The following is a 24265-nucleotide window of genomic DNA, read 5'->3' as shown; positions in this document are numbered from 1 at the left end:
TAGATATGTTCAAAAACTTTTCCTAGATATTAGAGAAAACATATTTTAAACATGAAATATTAAAAAAAAAAAAGATTTAAGGCATGGAGGAGTTTCAGGTAGGTATACACTCATGGGATATAAATATACACACATATATGTATATATTACATAAATATGTTTTAAATGTATTTTATTTATATGAATATATTAAATATATATTATAAATATATAAATACATATTAATATAAATATGTATTTATATTAATATGTATTTACATATACATTTATATTTCTTTATAAATATAGATTAATGAATAACCAACTTCTAGGGTGAAATGCCTGGGGTCCAGGGCCAGCCAGTAACACTATTTCATAACTCTTTGACAGTGGGTAAGTTACTCAATTGTTCTGACTTTAAGTTTCCTTATATCACATATGTGAGCATTATATTGACAGCTACATCCATATCTATAACTGACCATGTATCTATTTCTATATACATAATAGTGCTTAAAACAGAGTGCAACATATATGTTTGTATGTGTCTATTATACACATGTGTGTATATTATATATATATATATATATATATGTAGACACATAAATACATAACAATTATTTTACAAGTAAAGAATAAGAAATAATTAAAGATAAAACAGAAGACAATCTCTCTGATTGAAGAAAATATCTCAAACCAAAAGCAATCAGGAAGTACCAGTCAATTTAGTTAGAAAACAGTACCTTCTCTTATCCTGGTAAAATTTGCAAATTCTATAATGTTAAAATTATCCTTAGAAAGATATACTTATGGGGCACCTGGGTGGCTCAGTCGGTTGAGCATCCGACTTCAGCTCAGGTCATGATCTCACAGCTCATGGGTTTGAGCCCCACATTGGGCTCTGTGCTGAGTGCTCAGAGCCTGGAATCTGCTTTGTATTCTGTGTCTCTCTAGGCTCTCTGCCCCTACCCCATGCTCTGTTTCTCCCTGTCTCTCTCAAAAATAAATAAATATTAAAAAAAAAAAAAAAAAAAAAAGAAATACAAGCACCCAAACACAGTAAAATTAAAATAAAACAGGTTATCTGAAAATGGTGGGGTAAGAGGTGGGGGTTGGCAGCAGCTGTAAAATCTGTAGTCAAAAGACAATACTGCTATGGTTATAAAGAATGTGTGGAGGGGCGCCTGGGTGGCTCAGTCGGATAAGCGTCCACCTTCGGCTCAGGTCATGATCTCGCGGTCCATGAGTTTGAGCCCCGTGTCGGGCTCTGTGCTGACAGCTCAGAGCCTGGAGCCTGTTTCGGATTCTGTGTCTCCCTCTCTCTCTGCCCCTCCCCCGTTCATGCTCTGTCTCTCCCTGTCTCAAAAATAAATAAACGTTAAAAAAAATTTAAAAAAATAAGAATGTGTGGAAAAAGAACTCCAATATACATTGAGTGAACCATATGTATCATGAGTGAAGATGGTAAACAAGGTGACAAGTAAATCAGGCAAAAAATGACAGTAGTAGGAAAAAGTGTAGTGTATACATATATGAAAGTTTCTGCTATGAATTTAAATTGTGTCATATAACAAAGTATTTTCTCAACATGTTTGGTCATGACCTATTATGAAATAAATAATAGATTATAAAAAAGTATATTTCACATATATATGCATGCATGTAAAATAATTAGAGGAAATTACATCAGTGATTACCTTTGCAATCTGGAATTATGAATTGCTGTCATTTTGTCTGCCCCATTTTATTCATTACACATATTTTCTTCAATATACAAAAGAAAATTATCTTTAAAAATTAACTGCTTTCAAAATATTAAGATTAAAGGGCACTATCTAAATGGATGTTGTTCTGCATTGCATTTTTAACATCAGGAGCACTGATTTTTCTTTCAATATTTTTTTCTGCCAACTAAACTTTTACATTTCTGTGAGGGACAAAATTCACAAGCCATGAAGGGGAATTTAGTTACCATTTATTCCTAAATTACACAATCTAAACTGCCTCTTTGTTATACAAAACAATTTGGAAGAATACTGCAATATGACACCACAAGTATACTGGATGGTGCAACATACTGAAGAATTATCTGGTAAAAAGTATCTAACCTTATAAAAGAGAGAAAGCAACACTGAGGTAAAAGGGAAAAAAAATGTAAAATCTAAAACCATATGAAAAGTTGAGAGTTTATAAATACTCTGCAATCAAAATGAAAATTAGCCAATTTTCATTTAACAGTCATATTGTAATCATAATCACACTCACAAGCTCTGTTATTTTTAAATTCCATCCAAGTTTGAGATTTCTTTTCTAGAATATTGTAGAATATTGTCCTTATCTAGTCTACACACACACAGCACAGGTAGGTGACTCATCACATTGTGAAACGTCATTGATTTCATACACTGAATTATACTCCAACAAGAACCAGATGAGCCAGGTATGGCCCCAGCCTTTAAAAACATCTTATTGACTGGAGATATCTTGACTATCACTGAACTCAATTCACTAGTATCTCATTTTATCATCTGATGGTGAAATATGTTTGCCATTTCACATTCTCCCTCTTAATGTATGTTTTCATTTCTAGACTCACTGCCATGGCTCTGGTTCATATCTTTACTTCCAGAACTGTTAATATAGTTCTAAAATATTCTTTATTTCCAACCCAACCTATTTTAATTACTTTCTCCTGATTATCCATCTGTCCTATGGCTCAAATGAGTCCTAACTTCCTCTAGAACTAAAGTACATTTTTACAATGTAGTTTTCAAGCTTCTAAAAAAATGAGCTGCAATCCCTTCTTTCTTACCATCCTAACCCTCCCCACCATCCTGCTCATAAAATATTATCTCTAGCTACATTAATCTACTCATCATTTTCTGAGTAAGCCATGTATTCATCTGTGGACTCCCTCCCACTATATATTTTCAACAGTAGAGCCTTTGCCTCATGCAATTCATCCTTCAGACGTAGGTCGTGCAATATTATGCAATATTAACCATGACATTTTTCCTGACCAATGCTTCTATAAGTCACAGAAATCACATAATTTAGAGCTGGAAGGGCCCTAAAAATTCCTAACCCAGTGATTCTAAACCAAAAGTTACTATACTTCTAATGACATAAGGTGTACCTAAAGGTAGACCCTCGTAACATTTATAAGAACGCATTCTTCTTCAATTCCACTGCATGCAATACAATATGCCAGAATTATCTTTCTGACTCTACGTGCAGGATCTGGATTCTGCTTCTCCTAATCCTGACCACAGTAGAGTGTCTTTATTTTAAAAAAATATATATGAGGCGCCTGGGTGGCTCAGTCGGTTACGTGTCCAACTTCGGCTCAAATCATGATCTCACAGTTCATGAGTTCAAGCCCCGTGTCAGGCTCTCTGCTGTCAGCACAGAGCCTGCTTTAGATCCTCTGTCTCCCTCTCTCTACTCCTCCTCCATGCTCTTTTTTTTCTCTCTTTCAAAAATAAACAAAAATTTAATATATATATATTATCAATTTTTTTTCATTTTATAATTATCACAATTAAGGTAAGAATAAATCTTTAAAGTACAAATGTAGACAGTCTAGGCACTGTAATACTATCCAATATGGTAGTCATTAGCTATGTGTGGTTATTACATTTAATTAAAATTAAAAATTCACTTCCTTAATCTTACTAGCTACAGTTCAAAGGCTCAATAATCATATGTTACTAGTGGCTGCCCAACCAGATAGTGTGGATGTAGTACTTTTTTTAGTTAAAAAAATTGTTTTGAAAGTTTTATTTTATTTCACTTTATTTTTTTCCAGATATCTCAAATCCTCATATTATTCCTTCAATGGAAAACAAAACTTTGGTCTCTAACTCAAACCTGTTCTCTTTGTCAGCACTCCATGTCCCAAATCTCTCTTGTTTTTCCTTTTCTCCCCCCTCTTTTAAAACTTGAGATGTACTGGGGTGCCTGGGTGGCTCAGTTGGTTAGGTGTCCAACTTTGGCTTAGGTCATGATCTCACGGTTCATGAGTTCAAGCCCCGCATTGGGCTTTATGCTGACAGCTCGGAGCCTGGAGCCTGCTTTGGATTCTATGTGTCCTTCTCTCTCTGCTCCCCCACCTCTCTCTCTCTCTCTCTCTCTCTCTCTCTCTCTCTGTCTCTCAAAAATAAACAAAGGGGTGCCTGGGTGGCTCAGTCCGTTAAACAACCGACTCTTGATTTTGGCTCAGGTCATGATCTCATGGTTCGTGAGCTCAAGCCCCACACTGCGCTCCATGCTGACAGCATGGAGCCTTCTTGGGATTCTCTCTCTCTCTTTTTCCCCTCCACTGCTTGTGTTCTCTCTCTCTCTCTCTCTCTCTCTCTCTCAAAATAAATAAACTTAAAAAATAAATAAACAAACATTAAAAACATTTTAATATAAAATTGAGATATATTTAGTTGACATACATTAGCTCCAGGTGTGTAACATAATGCTTCGATATTTGTATACATTGCAAAATGATCACAAGTCTAAACATCCATCACTACACATAGTACAAAATTACAAAATTTCTTGTGATGAGAACTTTTAAGAACTACTCTCTTGGCAGCTTTCAAATACAAAATACAGTATTATTAACTATAGTCACCATGCTACACATTATATTCCCATGACATTTATTTTTTAAATAGAAGTTTTATACATTCTGATCATCTTCACCCATTTTTAAAATCACAAAGATTCTACTGGACAGTGTTTGGTAGAGGAATGCTCTCAGACTGCCCACATTAAACCCAGGATAACTGATGCTGCTTTTGAAACATATCCCATTTCTTAGACCTCAAGAATTGTCATGGAGCCGTACCTGTGAGCTAAGGTATAACAAAATCTGAGCTTTGAGACTCATGAACTCCTAAAGTGATCAAGTGGAAGGAGGCCCCTGCTTTTTCCACAAACCTTAAAATTGGTATGCCCTGACCTTTATTCCAAACGAGCAGCATGTGAATGGACAGAGAACAAGGAAGTCCTAACAGCTCCCCTCTTCAACAAGAACAGGATCTGAGATCAGGTTTACCCCACTCTAAAAACAAGTCCTTGATGAACTAGAGCCAATGTCAGATTAATATGGGTATCTGGTGCCACTATGAGAGACATTTTGGACATTGAGTATCTAAGTACGATGAAAATCAGAATTCTACAACCTGTAAAGAGACAAAGAAGAGAAAGAGAAGAGAAATTTAACTACCCTAATTAGTTCCATGGAGAGAGACTCCCTCTAGAAAGCAGGTGTAGGATAGGGGACTCAGAAAAAAGCCACCCTTATAAAATCAGTGGCATGTGCACATGCTACCTCAGTGCATCAATGCAGGTTATAACAACAGGTTGTAATGTCTTCTGCTGCTTGTTTGATGGACTTGGAATTAAATCATAATCCCTAAGGCAATGTCTACTGAGCTGGCTTGATTGATATACTCCTTTGATCCTGAGTGTTCTTTGTTCTTAAACAATCTCTCTAAAGAATCTATGGTTTCCTCCCTGTAGCCAGTGTGACCTTTTACGTTATTATCTCCAAGGTCTCTCTGCCCTTGTAAGAGTCACCCACAATGCTTGATTTTCTTCTTTTTATTTGACAACTTGTTCTAATTTCTACCACATTCCCCTCTTTCATATTTGCAAATCCACCCAAATCCTACACTCAAACTCCAATGCTTTAATCACTGAATGAAATCCTATTCCATATGGACTGTATATCAAAGACAAGTGTTAACATTTAAACTGATTCCTCGATTTGTTGACATCTTTCCTCCCTATTAGGATTTCTCAGAATTTATAGCCTCTAGAATTATGACTGTGGCAGTATGACCCAGCACTTGGGCTAAAACCATTCCATACTCCCATTTTGGCCCAATATGGCGAAATGGCCTGTAATGCTTAATGCCCAGCTCAGTCCAAATTGTAATACTTCCTTCCACTCATACAAATTCTACACTTTTCCCAAAGACCACTTCAAGGCTTCCTTTCTATGTGAAACCTTCCTTAACCGCACACAATCATTGTAGATTTCCTGTTCTTTTGACCTCTTATAAAACCTGCATTTAGTTCCACACATCAATTATATATGCTAATAATTCCCCCTAATTTCTTGAAGGAGTGGCTTGTTTATTTACTCAGACATCCAGCTTTTTATAAAAATGTATAAAAGTCACTCTCCCAGATGATAAAAGTACAACAGGTAAATAGGTTTCTATTCCAAATCTTAAAGAGCCCACAATTTACAAAAGAGTAGTGAGTAAGAATGCAAAATACACTTAATTGAATAATTCAAGTGATAACTACTGGAAGGAAGAAATTCTTTAATAGTTTAATTATGATGTAAATAAGCTCTTTAACAGTTTAATTATGATGTAAATAAAAGGCTCTGGATGGTAATGAGGTGGTATTTAAAACTGTATTTTCAAGAAAGAACAAATTAAACTTCAGGGTTAGGACAAGTATAAGTATCAGCCAGGTTTCGTTTCTGGGGGTGCAGTGCAGAGGCAAGGCACAGAATGAAAGAGTAGCAGATAATGACTGCATGGAGAAAGATGGCTTTGTTGCATGAGAAAGCAGGGTGAGCACAGGAAGAAAAAAGTAGCATGCAGAAAGAAAAGGATCATGAAAGGAAGAAATGTTCGTACATAAACACAGACAAACATGAAAATACTCAAGGCTATTCACTTTGTGAGGAGGAGTTCAGTGACACAACAGTGGACAGAAACCATCATCTAGTTTCCTGGATTAGGGCTCACTAGAAGTTTCAGGGACTGTAAGGACTATAGAGAACCATAGAGAGAAATTAATACAACCAGTATTGATGAGTCAAAGTTTTTTAAAGCAAAATAAATGTATATTCAACGGGCACTCTAAGAATTTTTAATATACTATATGCTATTTCAAAGCATACAATGAAAGAATCCATTTAGAAATTGAGAATTCCTTAACTTTTTACCTTTTTGTAGATGAGTCCAATTACAGCTGTCTTAATTTTTGCTGAAGTGAGCATGTTAAAACGTTGATATTGCTGAAGGATCAAGGTTTGCAAAAAGACTACAACAAAAAGTGCCAAAGCATAACCATAGCCTCTCCATCCAAAATCTTGGCGATGTTCACAGAAAATAATCATTTGCCTGAATGTCATACAAAAATTGAGAAAGGGGAAGAAATGTTAAACATCTAATAGTTAAATGCTAATTAGAGTTAAGTGTTTTCAAACTGTCAAATACACACACACACACACACTTATTCTTACTTGTAGAATTTAGTGATTCATTACTTAAATATAACATCCAATGCTCAGCACAACAAGTGCCCCCATTTATTTTTAATTCAAGTATTATATAATAAAATTAATAGAATCAACAGTTACTTTCAGATGCTTTTGAGTGCAAGGTTATTTTCTAGTTTTCATATGGTAATCTCATCAACTAACTGTTCTGGTCTAACTTCATCATAAAAGTTAAGATACAGAAACTTAAAGCTACTTTTTTATCATAATCATGCATTTTGTTAAATATAGGGAAACATGACAGTTAAAATTTAAGTAGTGAATCTCTTAAAATGGCACATAGGTTTTTTTCAAAGGTCTGAATTATATCTCACCTCTTATTATTACGTTTATCCTATCCAATTCCCCTCTATTCTATCTTCCCTTATTTTCTCTTAAGTTTGGTGAAGGCAGGGCCATGATATCAGGTCAATGCTGGGGACAATGCTAGACAATGGGGACGGTTCTAATCATAACGATCTTGGTTGTTTATTGTCCTTCAACTATACACTGGTTAAAACTCAGAATGCCTGATGTCATTGTTAATAACATTATAGTGGTACTCTTAACCTTTTTTCAACTGCCTCTATGTGACTAGTAATAATAATATTTTTAAAAGACTACATATACTCTACATAATGGTGGAACAACTTGGATATATTCTTTCTATACTACAGATTAATACGTCATTTATTTTGCAGGCTCAGTTCTTGACTTAAGTATTTCCTGTTATTTTATAGGTAAAAAGTATAATATTAGAAGATGTTTTAGAAATATACCTTTTTTTACTCTGAGTTCTGGAGATACAGAAATGTGCTTTGTCATTGTGAATAGCCATTTTGAATGTACTTAAGGTTATACTCACAGGAAGCCACATGTAATTAGGTAAGACTATACCTAAATTATTTTAAGAACACTGAATTTAAAAATTCATTGTTTAGGGGCGCCTGGGTGACTCAGTCGGTTAAGCGTCTGACTTCTGCTCAGGTCATGATCTCACAGCTCATAGGTTTGAGCCCCATGTCAGGCTCTATGCTGACAGTTCAGAGCCTGGACCCTGCTTCCGATTCTGTGTCTCCCTCCCCCGTGCTTGCTCGCTTTCTCCCTCTCTCTCTCTCTCAAAAATAAACTTAAAGGGGTGCCTGGGTGGCGCAGTCGGTTAAGCGTCCGACTTCAGCCAGGTCACGATCTCGCGGTCCGTGAGTTGGAGCCCCGCGTCGGGCTCGGGCTGATGACTCAGAGCCTGGAGCCTGTTTCCGATTCTGTGTCTCCCTCTCTCTCTGCCCCTCCCCCGTTCATGCTCTGTCTCTCTCTGTCCCCAAAATAAATAAACGTTGAAAAAAAAATTAAAAAAATAAATAAATAAATAAAAATAAACTTAAAAAAATAAAAAATAAAAAATAAAAATTCATTCTTCATGTGAGTTTACATTTTTAAAGTTTACATTTTTAAAAAATAAAAAATTAATGTCTAAGCTTGGATCTATTTTATTCGCACCTTGGACAGCATATGGGTGAAAAATTAAAAGCAATCTGTGTTGCTTTATAAACCAAATTGCTTTATAAACCAAGTACTTCAAAATATTAACTTTATTAAAATTGTACTTTGGAATCAAATATATACCAACCAGTGTTTCTAAAATTACTATTAAAACCTCCAGTCATTGAAAATTATTTGGAGCATTGTATATTCTCAATGACACTATTAAATTATTCCATACCCCACCTAGATAAAATAATAGGAGGTTTGGTACTTATCAGTGGATCTGTATCAGATGCTATCCACTGGGACACCAAATTATTTTTACAAGAGCAACTTACTGAATGTTTTCTTGGTCTGGAAATTAAATTTCCTGAAAGAAGTGCACTATTCTTATTGTGGATGTATCTACCTATCAGACTTTTTCCTTTCTCATAAAATCAAACAACTAAATGACTATAATAAGTATCATAGTGGGTCTACACATATAAATCAGGAAGTACTAAAAATAATCTGTGATCAATACATGGTGAAGACCATAAAACCATATTCATCATATCAGATGTGAATACTCATTTTTTTGTTTGACTAATATCATAATAAAATTCATAGAAAGGGGGAAAATAGTAAGCACAACAATCAGCAAGAAACATGTTTCTTCTAACAGTAAATTAATGAAAGTGTTATTTTTAGATGTTTGATTATTACATATATGAGTCATGATAACAGGACAATATATTTTCATCCTTACAAACAGTCCTGTCTAGTACTTTTCCTTATCAAAAGAAAAAATAGACATCTCAAAATTAGCTAAAAAAAAAAATAACTCCCCCAGGTTCGGATTATGATCATACAAACTCATAAAATTCTTTCTTTTTTTATGTTTCAACTTTTTATTTACATTCTAGTTAGTTAACATATAGTTAAACTCATAAATTTTTTTCTGATCATTTATTCTTCAATGTGGAAATATTAAGGCTATTCATCTACTTTAGAATGAGAATCTCTTGATTCTCTTGATTCTTGAAAAGTATAACTTTGGATAAGCCCATTTATTTAGTATTCTATTGAGGAAATGTATTTGAGTCCTATGTGCCAGGCTCTGTGCTAGGTGCTAAGGACACAGACATTGAGTAACACATGATCCTTTACCAGGAGGAGCTGGAAGTCTAGGCAGGAAGAAATACACATCAACTCATTTCAATACAATATTGACACTACTGTTTTGCAGGTATGGTCAAGCTAGAATGTTACAAAAGTATGTCATAAAATTATGGGCACCATTGTGTAACCCTTAGGCAAGGAGTTAGCAATTCTTTAACACCCTATTATAGACTGCAAATATTTGGAGAAGATAGAGACCCTGAATTGCCATCACCTATAGCTATTTTAGAAAACAGTAACCACAGTGAGATTCTAGAATGAGTTTTTGAGCAGTAGTCATTGGAAAATAGGAATCAGAGCATGCCTAAAAATGGCTGGGAATGTCTTACTACACCTTTCACTGAGAAGTTAAACCTAAGTATTCTAATTCTCCTCCCCTTGGCTCTGGGCTAGTTTAGGGGCTTGTGTGACCAAACTAATGTGGCAGAAGTGACACTCTGGCTCTTCTAAGCCTAAGTCCTAACAAGACTTGTCTGAGCCTCTTGGCATGTTCACTCTGAAAAAATCCAGCTGCCACGTGAGAAGTTCAACTTACCAGAGACTCCTGTGTTCAACCTAACCATTTGGAGAGGCAATGGAGAGATAGAGACAGACAGACAGACAGACAAAGATTGATATCAGGCCATTTCCACCCATCATAGCCCAGGCATCAGTATGTAAGTTAAGAAGCCATCCTGGACATTCCAGCACTAGTACCCATAAAAAAGAACCAAAGTAACCCAGCTAACAGCCAGAGCCAAGGCCCACAAAATTTGTCTCTATTTGAGCTGCTACAGGTCTCTCCAGCCATTCAAGCTACTCAGCTAAAGCCACCATCATGGTGGATCAAAGAAAATCCATCCCTCTCTGAATACACAAGATTATGCCTTGTTTTTAATACACGAGATTATGCCTTGTTTCTGTAGCGCAGTGATTACTGTGTTTGCCTCACAGATACTTGTGAACATAATCATCGTTGTTTTATGCCAATAAATTTTGACATGCTTAATACTATGGCAATAGATCACCAGAACAGGGCAGGAGAGGAAGATGCTGTTTAATATACATTTCTGATAGATTTCTGGCCAAAGATGAGGTAACTCTATGGCAACTCCTTAAAATAGCCGGGATATATAAGGGTGAGCAGCAGAGGTAGAGGGGAAGGAAAGGTATGTTACCTTGTCTGCGGGGGATTTTAATCCAGCAGACATTTGGATTATATTTCCATAGGCAAGGGAACCAGACTTTGGGGTGAAAAATGACAGGACCAGTTTTCTGATGGCAAAGAGATATCTTCTTGCCCTAGATTCTCCAACACCATTCTCTCTGGGTTCTCCTCTCTTTGCACTATGCACTCCTTCTCACTGTCCTTTTGTGAATTTCCCTATCTTCATTAATTCCACACACTGGAATAGCTGATTATCTACAGAGATGTTTACTTCTCCTTATCCATGGTAAGGTGGTCTCATCCAGAAAAAATGATTTGACATACCCAATCTAATTTGTTGGAACAGTTCCCAATTTTATTATCTCAGCTAATATCTTTCTTAACTCCAGACTTAAGCTTACTCAATCTTTTTGGATTGGCTAGACGGCTGTCAGGGATCCCCAACGCCACTCCCTAGTTAAATGATCCATTAGAAGGACATATAGCAGTCAGCATCTAGTTATACTAATGATTATGATTTATTATGGTGAAACTATACACAAAAAATCAGCAAAGAGAAAAGGTACATGTAGTAAAGTCCAGGAGAAAACAGATATAAGCTTCCAAAAGTCTTCTCTCAGTAGGGTCACACAAAACACACTTAATTATCCTGGCAACTAGTTGTGGCCGCATATGTAAAATGTTGTCTACCAGATAAGCTCATTAGAGAGTCAGTATCCAGGGCACCCTTTTCCTAACATATGCCAAAATTCCAGACTCCCAGAAGGAAAGCAGGTATTCAGCATGAATCGTATTGATTGTTAAGCAGTTTGGACGTACTGAGCCACTGTTAACAGTTATGGTAGCAGGAACCCTCCTGAAATGCAAGTTCCAGTTGCCTACCAAAAGTCACCCCTCTAAGCAGACCTTCCAAAGAATAGCAGTCAGGCTTTCCAAAGGACAGCAGTCAGTCAGTTCATTCTTTCCTGCAAAATGGCTAATATGTATTTCAAATTTAGCAAGTCCAAAAGGAAACCCCACACCCTACTCTACTCTTTCCTGAGCCTTCTATATCTCAGTAAATGGTGTCTCATTTACCTTGTGACTTCAACCAAAAACTCTGAAGGCATCCTTGATTCCTCCCCTCTCTCAACTTACATTCAATCCATCAGTATATGATGTTGACTCCACCTTTAAAATAGAGCCAGAATCTAACTACTTCTTATCACCTTCGTTGCTACAACCTAGCTGAAGCCACTACTGACTTTTGCCTGGATTATCTCAGTATTTCAACTGGTGATACTTTTACTTTTCCTCCTTTTTATATTATTTTCTGCATAGCAGCAGAGTGATCCCTATAAAACTTAGGTCTAATCATATCAATTCCTGCTCAAAATTTCCAACGTTTTCCCTCTTAACACAGAATAAAAGCCTATTTCCCCCATCATATTCCATAAGTTCCTTTAAAATCTTGTTCATTCCCAGACCTTTCTTACTTCTGATTTCTTCTCCAATTCTTTGTTCTAGCCTCACTTATCTCCCATGAGTCCTCAAAGACACCAAGCATGCACCTGCCTCAAGGCTCTTGCCCTTCTTGTTCTTCCTATTTGCAATAGATATGGTCTTGGCTTCCTCTCTAACTTCCTTCAGGACTTTGTTCAAATGTCACCTTATCACTAGTATCTTCCCTAACTTCTTTAAATTAACATAGCACTTCGATCTCCCTAGAGAGGCATTTCCTACCTCTCCTTGTTGAATACTTTGTCCTTAACACTGATTATTTCTTAATATCACTTATATTTATTCATTTGTTTACTATTTGTCTCACCCCTCTGAGTGTCATCAGAGCAGGGACTTTTTGACTTTTGTCTACCCCTAGGGTCAATCAAGCACAGTAGCGTGTAGTAAGTACTCAATAAATACCGGACAAAATACAAGCCTGGACATTATCTAAGAGTCAAGTAACTAAGGATTAATTCTGTTTTCATGAATTGAATAGCTCTTAAAAACTCCAACAACCTGGAAATGTATTCAATACAAAAATATTATTATAGGTCAATAAAAAAATTTGTTTTTCCTTCATATATATCATTTCATTTTCTGAATATACATCTAAAACAGAGTTCCTAGATTTTAGTCATAACTCTGGCATTTTCTAGCTCTGTGAAGTTAGGCAAATTACTTAAACCTCTCTGTTTCTGCATCATGATAATGATTGTAATAATACTTCCTATCTCATAGGATGGTTGTAAAGATTGAATAAGATAATTAATATAAAGAATTTAGAACAGTGTGTAGTACACAGTTGGCTTCAGTAAATATTGACTATATTATCATCATTCACATTTGTGTGAATGGCAAAGCTAACAGAATGTCCATATCCTAAGTAAAATTTGCAATAAGGTCTTTTCCTACTCTTTTTTAGTACAACTCTTAGAGTGAAACACTTGCTTATCATTTGCTTATCATTTAACTGTAGAGAGAGTAAAAAAAAAAAAAAAAGAAAAGACTACAACTTACTTCATTATGAGTGGGCTAGTGAAGGACAAAATATCAGCAAACACTTTGAATAAAGCAACTTGAATCAGGACAAACTTAAAGGTGTTCCACAATGCATAGAGCAGAGATGGTTTCCTGGCACGTGCCTCTTTATGAAAGGATGCCTACATAATGAAAGAAAATAAGAAACCATGAGAAAATTGGACAGAGCAAATACAAGTAAAAATGAAATATATATATAAACCAACCATAAAATTAGTAATGTAACCCAAAGATAATAAAATAGGGGCACCTGGGTGGCTCAGTCACCCAGTAAGTGTTCGACTACTGATTTCAACTCAAGTCGTGGTTTCACAGTCATGAGATTGAACACTGCATGGGGCTCCACATGGAGCCTGCTTAAGATTCTCTTTCCCTCTCCTTCTGCCCCTGCACCCCCACTCATGCTCTCTCTCTTTCTCTCCCTCTCAAAAAATATAAATAAATAAATAAATAAATAAATAAAACAAAAATAATAAAGTAATAAGAAAGGGATAAATTCAGTTAAACTTGAAAATATGACCTGTATCATTGGTAAAGTATGTCTCCAGAACGCCTGATATTACTTATATCATGGGGTATAAATGTACAAGAGAAATAGTTGTATTTTATTACTTTTGTGAATGTTGAAACTTTCATTAAAATAATTAATATAAATAGAGTTTTATCTTCAAATTATATTTTCTTTTTGGGAATTCTAAAGAGGAGATATGTGTGCATATGTGATACAAGATATGGAGTACCTGACCCTGCACCATAAACTTTGGCCATGGTTGCCATATTACTTACTTGGACCAATAGATATGAGGCCATGAGATATAGAAACCATCTTTGCCATGATAGTTGAGCAAAAGATACTGGTGAAAAGCCAAAGATAACATATCAACACATTGTTCTTGATATTAAAGGGAGGAGATGCTGAATAATTTTATGACATAAATTAGTTGCAATAAAAATCAATTGTACTTATGAAAATGGCTTGTCATTTCACATATTTTAGGAACTTTCTAAATTAATAAGAATATCTCACATTTGGAAGAAGCTTTTTCTAGTTTTAGGTAGTAATTAGGTACTTAAGATTTAAGAATTAATTACCTTGGGGCGCCTGGTGGCTCAGTCGGTTGAGCGTCCAACTTCAGCTCAGGTCATGATCTCACAGTCCATGAGTTCGAGCCCCACGTCAGGCTCTGTGCTGACAGCTCAGAGCCTGGAGCCTGCTTCCAATTCTGTGTCTCCCTCTCTCTCTGTCCCTAACCTACTCATGCTCTGTCTCTCTCTGTCTCAAAAATAAACAAAAACATTAAAAAAAAGAATTAATTACCTTTATTTCTTGCCTCTCTTGATTCCTTAAAACTTCCTTCCTCCATTGTTTTTCAAAGATGGGACACACAATATAGGAAGAATCACTTTCATTTAGTTCAAAAAGATCTTCTCTTTCCAAAGGTTTCTTATATCCTAAAAGAATTATTCTAAAAATGAAAGAGTAAGGTAAACAATTCAGCAAAACTAATAATCAACTTAAAAATAATTTTTCATGCATTTATTTTATTCTTTGATTTATAAATTATTTTTTTAATCAGGATGGAATGATTAGACTGTATTTTGGAAAGTCATACAACTTATCCTGCAGTTGAACAATGTGTAATAATCATTTGTAGCTTTTAGAATTATTGGGACATCCATTTATTTAGTGAAACACTAAATTTACTCATTTCATATTGGAGTTACCTACTACTTACCTACCTTACTGAAATTTAAATAGTTAACATTCACAGTAAGGTGTATTCACTCCAAAACCCCAAACTAACTGCTTTTTAGTCTTGAATAAGAGGAGAAATGGATCCAACCTCTGCATCTGCAACTTCTCCTATTCCACCGGGACATTATATATATACCCTTTGCCATTTGACTTTACAAACTGTCCAACTAGATGTGGAGTACCTGTTTGTGCCCCATAAACATCAGCCTTGGCCATATGACCTATTTTGACCAATAGACTATGAGCCAAAGTGACAGTGTCATTTCTGAGCCCATGCCTTAAGAAGTGTGACAAATGACTGCTAGTCTCAGCACTTCCACTCTCCCCCATTCAATGAACTTGCCCCAAGGGAGACTGTGAATAAATTATGCAAGAACAACAGGTCTAAATTAGAACTGTCCCAGGCAAACTAGGATGCATGATCTAGTTACACCACAGATGTTGTGGCAGACAATAAATTATACTTACCTCACAGCCATCCTTCTGCCCCATCAACTTCCTACTACCAGGAATCTTGATACTTATTCAGGTGAAAATCTCTTGAACTCAGGATAAGTCCTTATCTCAGCCAGAGTCATAATTATGATCAGTCTAAAGCAGTCCCGGTAATCTGACAACATTTTGCTTGGCATTAACAATACAACTCAGTCTGCTGAGGAGAACTTTCTTTTCCAAAAGAAGGCTCACGCTTCGAGAGGAGAAAATGTCTTGCCTCCTTTTCCCTTCCCCTTCTTCCTTCCTGCCTGCACTGAAGGCATAATGCTCTGATATAGAGAAGCCATCTTCTTCACCATGGGTGAAAAGCCAAATAATAAGGATGGGAAGTAGAAAGAAAAACTCTGGGCCCTTGTAACATTTCTGAGGTAGTTCATCAGCTTATTCCCAGCGTTCTTCTCAGTAACATAAAAAAAATAAATACCTATTTGTTTAAGCTATAATTATCTGGCTATTGTGTTGCTTGAGGCAAAACATGTTCCTAGGTTCAGATATACTCAGTTTATGAGCTTGGTGACATGACTTGTTCAGTAAGAAATTAAACCCACATTTAAACTCAGGCCTTCTGACTCAATAGTTTCTGTTCTTTCCATTATAAAGTACCTTATTAGTCCAAGAAACCATAACATGGTGTTACACTATCCCAAATTGGGACTGCTTCATTGTCATTATTACTGAACAATCTCTATTATTGATTGACCCTGAGATGGATTTAAACTCTGTGGTAACCAGAGTCTCCACAGGATTCATTTTTACTTTTATTACACTATATAATATCATATTACAGTTCATATTTAACAAAAAGGTTTAAATGTAATAAGAAAGGACCTTCTGTAATCACGTTTCTGTTGGCTCAAATATGCTGGACATTTTCCTGCACTGCAGTTTCAAAACCATATTAAGCAATAAACTACTTTTAAGTCATATTAAGCCTTTCTCTTCCATTCCACAAAATAAATATTCATTTTCAAAATAAGATTGCATTGATTTTCACAAAAGCATTTTAATAACATTTACTGCCTCAGCATTTTGAGTTAGAACCATGCAAAACTCAGCGGTTTTGGAGCACAGGGATAAGTGACCCCTGGCTTTCATGCTGAGTCTCCAAATAATGCAGCATCTAAAAGTGACACTTACACTGAATTGATTGTGATGCACATGGCTCAGTTGTTTAACCACCGTGACTTCCCTTTTCCCAGGTGTGTGCTTCTTCCTTCTCTTTTGCTCTCTTCTGTACATTTAAATATGATCATCACCCTGGCTTATCATTCTACCACACATAAGCATCCAGGAAAAGAGGAAGCAGTGCTTCTTTAAATCCAATGATGAGGCAGCTCTTAGGGAGGCAACAAGGACCAACAGCTGACCCTCCCGATAGTGGAATGTAGCCTGGACTGGGTCCCATAAACTTAAGGACTTGATTCCTAAGTGGTAATAAGGTTCCTGCATGCATCTTGTATGTTTTACACTGATAGTGCTTTTCAAAGGTCATTCAGTTCAATGAATTTGATACTCACAACTCTCTGAAGCAGGCAGAGCAGTATTAATTTCCCGTGTTTACAGGCGGTTAAACACCAGGAACTCCAGAGCCTGGTCAGAGTTTTTTAAATGTGACATAAACTGGTGCTAACGTGACCATAGGCAGACAATGCCGTTAAGTGTAATATTTCCACTCTGTTTTCAATATTGTTACCTTAGAATTCTGAGTATATCTGACATTAACAAGTGTGAGTACACATCTCATCCAACTGATGTTAAGAGCAGCAAACCAGTAGCAGTAGGCCAGGAAGATGAGATGAAAGGTAAATTTTGTAGATGTGTAATACCAGAAAGCGTGGAAAGTATAGATATACAATCGAATTATCAAGTTCACTACTGTTAATCACCTTTTTAAATATTTCTGGAAAGCGGTGATTGTGTCACAGGAGAAGGCAAAAAGTCAGTCTGTCCAACAGTTGTAGGATAGGACAAAGTCAGGCAGTGTACAAGTTTTATTAATATGTGAGGAAAAGGTAGGGCAGACTGAATAGTGTATCCCTGGTTAAAATAGTGATTCAATTGTGACCGGTAAAAACTTTAACTAGAGTTTTCCGTGTATGTCAAGGGGATTATTCTATGACAATGATTATTATACACTGATGACAGATTATATTTGCTAATAAAGTCTTCATAATTATTTGATCATCAAAACCACTCTACAAATTCTGCCTTAGGAATTAAGGCTCATAAGCATATAATTCCCTAATTATTTGTATCATCTGAGCACATTTTAATTGAATTATTCATATAATTATGGGAGCTTGCCCTGATTTTATTCTGTAACTCAAAGAACAGATCTGAGAACACAATTAGCCACTGTCTTCAAAAAGGCATTCTCTTAAACAATAGCTATGTTTCAGCTGCTACTGTTTAATTACCAGATAAGAAATCAAATTAGATTCATGCCAATGACAGTTCCAGATAGGAGCATGCTATAAAAATATTTCCTATCTAGGTCTAAGATGTTAAATTTGAACAGAAAATAAATGTTATATTCAACAATTACATCTTATTGGTTTGATTGATCTAAGATAGTGACAGATATTGAGGTGCCATACTTTAAAGTTTGTTGTGCCTTATCCTACATATTAAGTTTAATTTCAGCTCATATTTTAGGCTTCATAAAATGGTATTCATAATATTTAAAACAAATACATATAGTTTTTATAGTTTGATAATTAAGTTTTAAAAGTACAGTTACTTAAAATTAATTTTATTTGCATTATTTAAATTCTGTGATATTTTCTGTGACTTAAAACTGACAGTCTGAAACTTTTAAAGCCAGAATAGACCTCACTCTTTCTCTCAAGACACGAATGAAATATAACTCAGGTTTGGAAAATAAACATGAACAAAAAATCATTAAGTATAAATAGCCCACGTTTACATAATTCTTATTTAACCTTTCTTTTTTTATAGTATATATGTATAATTTAACGTAGTATGTTGGTGTAAAATTTTTGCCATCCTCCTTAAGTGATTCATAGATTTGTGTTAACTTGGAATTCTTATAACCCAACCCAATTATATGCTTCTGCCCAATTATTTGCTCACCAAGTATACCAGTTCTCTATTTACACTGCTTTCATAAAAATCACCAATGAACTTTACAATGATAAATTCAATAAAGAATACTCAATTCTTTTTTTTTTTTAATTTACCCCTCTTCAGCATTAGGCACTACTGACCACCTTATCGTCCTCCTTTTTTGACAGTTTCCTTAGCTTTCAAACACACTCTTTCTTTTGTTTGTCTCTTACACTCTGAATGTCTTTCCTTAGCTTTCTTGTTGGATTACCACTCCTTTTACCATTTAAATACTGAGGAATCTCAATGTTCCATTTGTTCATCCCGTTCAATAAGCTCTCTTTCTGGATGATCTTATTCATGCTCATGGCTTCCACTACTGACATATAGTCAATGACTCCCAAATCCGTATTCATAGATCAAAAGCCTATATATCCAAACACCTATTTAATACTTTTTATGGGAATGAGTTAGACATCTTAAATTGACGCTTCTCTACACTGAACATAAAGTTTTTTGTCACACCTGAATCTGACAGTTATCTGAGCCAAAAAATGATTAACATTCTTCCCAGTTCTTCAATTTCCTTATCTAATCAACATTACTAATTAGCTTTTGAATCTGTCCCTTCCTCTTCATCCTCTTTATCATTACGATAGTTCAAACTTTAGCCATAAATCTACCAGGATAATTGAAGAACCTTCTAACCATTCCCTCTATCTCCATTTTCATCTGGTACATACCATATCCACACAACTGCAAAGGTGATTTTCTGACGCGCAAACACGAATACATTACTCTCTATTTAAAATTCTTCAGTGGCTTCTCATTATCTTTGGAATGACCTAGAAAACTCTTTATGATATGTTCTTTCAGTTTGATCTCTTGCCACATCAACTGGCTGCAATGGGGGAGGGGTCAGTTCACTCTTGCCTCTGGTTTGCATACAGTATTTGCTCAATTTGGAATGCCACTTGGCTTCATCTTACACATTGTCAAATGTTGAGTTAAAAGCATGAATTACTTGCAAAACATTCCCTAACTGTGCAAATGTGCTTACATGGCGCTCCTGAAATTTGTGTTTCTTTATAATGCTTATATTGCCTTTTGCCTTTTTGGGTAATTGAAAGAGCACCTTTTAATCTTTCTAAATCTACTACAAATTCCTAGATGATAGGAACTAGGTCACTTTTCTCTGCATTTTTAAAGGTTAGCATAATGCAGGGTATCTGGCACACAATCAACCTTTTCTGTTTCTTTAAGGATTCATCTATGAGAATCATGACAGCATATTTGTACATCAAATTGGGAAATTTTGTTTCTATTAACTATAGAACAAGGGGCATAAAGTTAAGATAATAAATTTAGTTTCCTATGATCATGACTTTTCTGTTATGGGGGAAAAATACATTTCTAAAGAAAGCTTCTGAATTTGTAAAATTAGAAAAAGTCAGCTCTGCTCTTGTTTGAATTCTAGATGAATTACTCTGTGAGATAAATCACATTGTATGTCTTATAAAAATGACTGTGGGGGCGCCTGGGTGGCGCAGTCGGTTAAGCGTCCGACTTCAGCCAGGTCACGATCTCGCGGTCCGTGAGTTCGAGCCCGGCGTCGGGCTCTGGGCTGATGGCTCAGAGCCTGGAGCCTGTTTCCGGTTCTGTGTCTCCCTCTCTCTCTGCCCCTCCCCCGTTCATGCTCTGTCTCTCTCTGTCCCAAAAATAAATAAACGTTGAAAAAAAAAAAAATTAAAAAAAAAAAAAAATGACTGTGTATGTGTTTTAGTAATTAGTAATAGTAATTAAGTAATTAGTAATATATATAGTAGTTATATATAACTATATAATAGTTATATTTTATAATATATAATGTATATATATAATGTCTATAATATATAATACATATAATATTTTATAACATATATATGATATATATACATATATAAAAGCTCAAATTGAGCTTGTGATATAGATAGATAGACCTCAAATATTTGTGGGAGTATTCCTAGTAAAGAGTAGAATAACAAAATGAAAAAAAAAAAGCATGAAACATGGACTCAAAGAATCTGACTTCTAACACCAAGTTGGTGTGCTTCTTCCTGGGTATCAATGGACAAGTTACTTCCCCTCCTTAAGTTTCAATTTTCAATTTTCTCATCTGTAAATGCCTATCTCATAAGACTTGGGGGAGAATTAAGTGAAATTATATACACATATATACTGGGTAATAAAAAAAAAATCCAACTCTCTGCCCCTCCACAGTGCTAATATGATACAAATCCTATAAAGGGACAGCCATATTGCAGGACTATTAGCAATCTTCTCTGTGAACCACTTTCTATGATACTATCTGTGGTTTCTCTATAATAAAATGTTTTCTTTTTTTTTTTAATTTTTTTAACGTTTCTTTATTTTTGAGACAGAGAGAGACAGAGCATGAACGGGGGAGGAGCAGAGAGAGAGGGAGACACAGAATCGGAAGCAGGCTCCAGGCTCTGAGCTGTCAGCACAGAGCCCGACACGGGGTTCAAACTCACAAACTGCGAGATCCTGACCTGAGCCGAAGTCGGACGCTCAACCGACTGAGCCACCCAGACGCCCCTATAATAAAATGTTTTCTATGAGAAAAAATCTTCACAAAGTCATTCTATAAAAATATTCATGCTGGAACATCTAGGTGGCTCAATTAGTTGAGTGTCCGACTTCAGCACAGGTCATGATCTTGCAGTTTTTGAGTTTGAGCCCTGCATAGGGCTCTGTGCTGACAGCTCAGAGCCTGGAGCCTGCTTCAGATTCTGTGTCTCCCTCTTTCTCTGCTCCTCCCCTGCTCGCTCTCTCTCTCTCTCTCTCTCAGAAATAAATAAACATTAAAAAATATATATTCATGCTTAGAGGAATAACATTTAGGTGTCGTTTCCCTTGGAATCTTCCTTAGGGTAGTATGTTACATACAAATTAGTAAAATTCCTACCTGCTAAACCAGGAATATGTCATCCGACTGAAGAATGAAGCACTTTTCTCTGGATTGCATTTCTAGAAAGAAAAATACAACAAGTAGTCTGTGAAGAATATGCCTTTACTTTATATTTGAAATATCTTTGTCAGCAGGTGGAAAAGTACACATGAAATAATTTCATTTACTAACAATCGCAGCTATGTTCATATCATAATCCTTAAGGAATAAAATTAAGATATTAGAATGGTGGATAGACTACAAGCATTTTAAGATTTCTCCCAAAATTATCATTATGACTCGTTTTCACAGCAAAAAAACATGTAGGAAAGGAAAATCATTTCTGATATTTCTACTTCTCATTCTCTCTCTGTGTGTGTATATATATATCCTCAAATTTCTATGACTGTGTATATATGTGAAGATATATATATATATATGTATATATATATAAGCTAAATTTAAAATATTTTATCCACTAAATTAAAGATAGCTTTGTCTTTTTCTGGAAAATAGAAAAATAAGAGACTAATAGTCATTTGGTTTACTTCTGTGTGTTTAATTACATATTTTTGTATAAATGTATAAATACATAAACAATTATCTATTTATCACCATTACATATTATTTTGGGAAGTTATAACATTTCCATAAATTCCTTCCTGTTGATCTGGTGAGTTCAACCAAAAGAAAGTTTTAACAAAGAAGGCCTCAAAAGTAATCATTTTATATTTTTAGAGTCAGCATCAATGTCTATATTTTAAAAAGTAAAACTGATCACCACAGTCAAGCTCATTATTAGAAACTGTCCCATATTTAACAATTTTATCATACATCCTCTCTAATCCAGTTCTGATTTCATACATAAAGTGTTTACCATGTTTTTAAAAAATTCTTATCCTAGAAGGAGTGAGTGCCAAAATTCTATCCTGTACAGCAAAATGTCCTGAGTATAGAGGTGAGAACATTATTTATTCCAAATCTGCTGAGTTGTAGCAAATGACATACGATAAATCATTGAAGATATATATAATTTACTCAATTGCTATCTACCTTGATATTACTGTTGCAAAAGTAAATGCAATGACAAATGTAAACAGTCATCATCACACTGTGGCCCAAAACAACCACTCACTCCTGTGACCTATGATATCATCATCACTACTATTACCAAACGTATCATTTGGAAAATAAGTGCACATATTATTGTGGAAAACATTCTGAAAATTCTTCAATTAACCTGGAAGCACATTTTCTTTCACAGGGAGTTGCCAATTTGATCATTTACCACCAATGAAAAGATTTTATTCACATCCAAGACACATGTATGTCTGTGGCAGATTGAAAATGGCTACACATTCTTAGCAGCTTTTCCCATCAAGAGGTAGACTCCATTTTCCACCCCTTGAATCTGAGCTGGTGTTGCTTCTTATTTTGATCAGGAGTGACACAAAGAGAGCTCCAATTCTAAGCCCCAAGAGGCTTGGTGTGCTCAGAACCCTGAGTGCACCACGTGTCTGATCCTAAGCTGGCCTGCTAATGGATGAGAGACCCCGGAGAAGAGAGTTGAGGTGCTCATCTGTCTGTCATCCTGGCTTGGAAACTGCCAGACATATGAGTAGACTACCCAGTCACCATTCAACCCTCCAGCTGGCAGTAGTGCTTAAAACAGTTCAGCAGAGATCAGTCAAGCTGACCCAAACTAGGTCATGTTCCAACTGATCAGAGAATCATGAGCTAATTAAAAAAAAAAAAAAAAAAAAAGGTGGTTGGTTTCAGCACCCATGTCTTACAAAGCTTCTAGAGAGGGTTATTTTAGCAGACCAAGAACTCAGTATTTGATTTAACTTTCTGTCTAGGCCCACTGTCCATGGGAAAGCATCTCCTATGAGGTCCTTTGAGTCCTCTGTTAAACAGACTCCTTAGATGTGGGCCAGGCATCTTACACTGAACTTATCACAGTGAATTCCAAGCATATTTACCTCCCAGAAAATAAACAGTAAACAGGTAAAATATCTGGTGAAGGTAATAAGCCTTACCAAGCACCAAGAATGTATGAATGAGTTTTTAATAAATACTTACTGAATTCATAGCACAGGTGTCACTGAGTTCATTATTGATATATTGCCACAAAGCAACATCTATATAGAAAACTAAGACAGGAGCGCCTGGGTGGCGCAGTCGGCTAAGCATCCGACTTCAGCCAGGTCACGATCTCGAGGTCCATGAGTTCGAGCCCCGCGTCAGGCTCTGGGCTGATGGCTCGGAGCCTGGAGCCTGTTTCCGATTCTGTGTCTCCCTCTCTCTCTGCCCCTCCCCCATTCATGCTCTGTCCCTCTCTGTCCCAAAAATAAATAAACGTTGAAAAAAAAAATTTAGAAAACTAAGACAGAACAATTCTTAAAGTATCTTTCAGTGTTCTGATTTCCT

General features: G+C 35.7%; 1 protein-coding gene across 7 annotated transcripts in view; it reads right to left on the bottom strand.

Moving 5' to 3' along the window:
* Positions 1–24265, bottom strand: part of LOC112850296 (ATP-binding cassette sub-family C member 2-like) — an 89591-nt gene that overhangs the window by 62107 nt on the left and 3219 nt on the right. For 5 of the 7 annotated variants that reach the window (XM_025913942.2, XM_086675752.1, XM_086675748.1 and 2 more), the window contains exons 2-5: positions 21854–21915; positions 14887–15034; positions 13548–13690; positions 6944–7121 (exon numbers count right to left, since the gene is read on the bottom strand). In XM_025913942.2, coding sequence (XP_025769727.1) covers positions 6944–7121; positions 13548–13690; positions 14887–15034; positions 21854–21915 — 531 coding nt within the window. Of the gene's footprint in view, positions 1–6943; positions 7122–13547; positions 13691–14886; positions 15035–15792; positions 15935–21853; positions 21916–24265 lie in introns of those variants that run through there. The other 2 variants (XM_086675750.1, XM_086675753.1) reach the window with 2 other exon arrangements.

Source organism: Puma concolor, chromosome C2 (genome assembly GCF_028749965.1).
Source record: "Puma concolor isolate L17-30 chromosome C2, mPumCon1.1.hap2, whole genome shotgun sequence".
Taxonomy (NCBI): Eukaryota; Metazoa; Chordata; class Mammalia; order Carnivora; family Felidae; genus Puma; species Puma concolor.
Note: the sequence above shows the minus strand (reverse complement) of the source record. Positions and strands in the feature narration are given on the sequence as shown.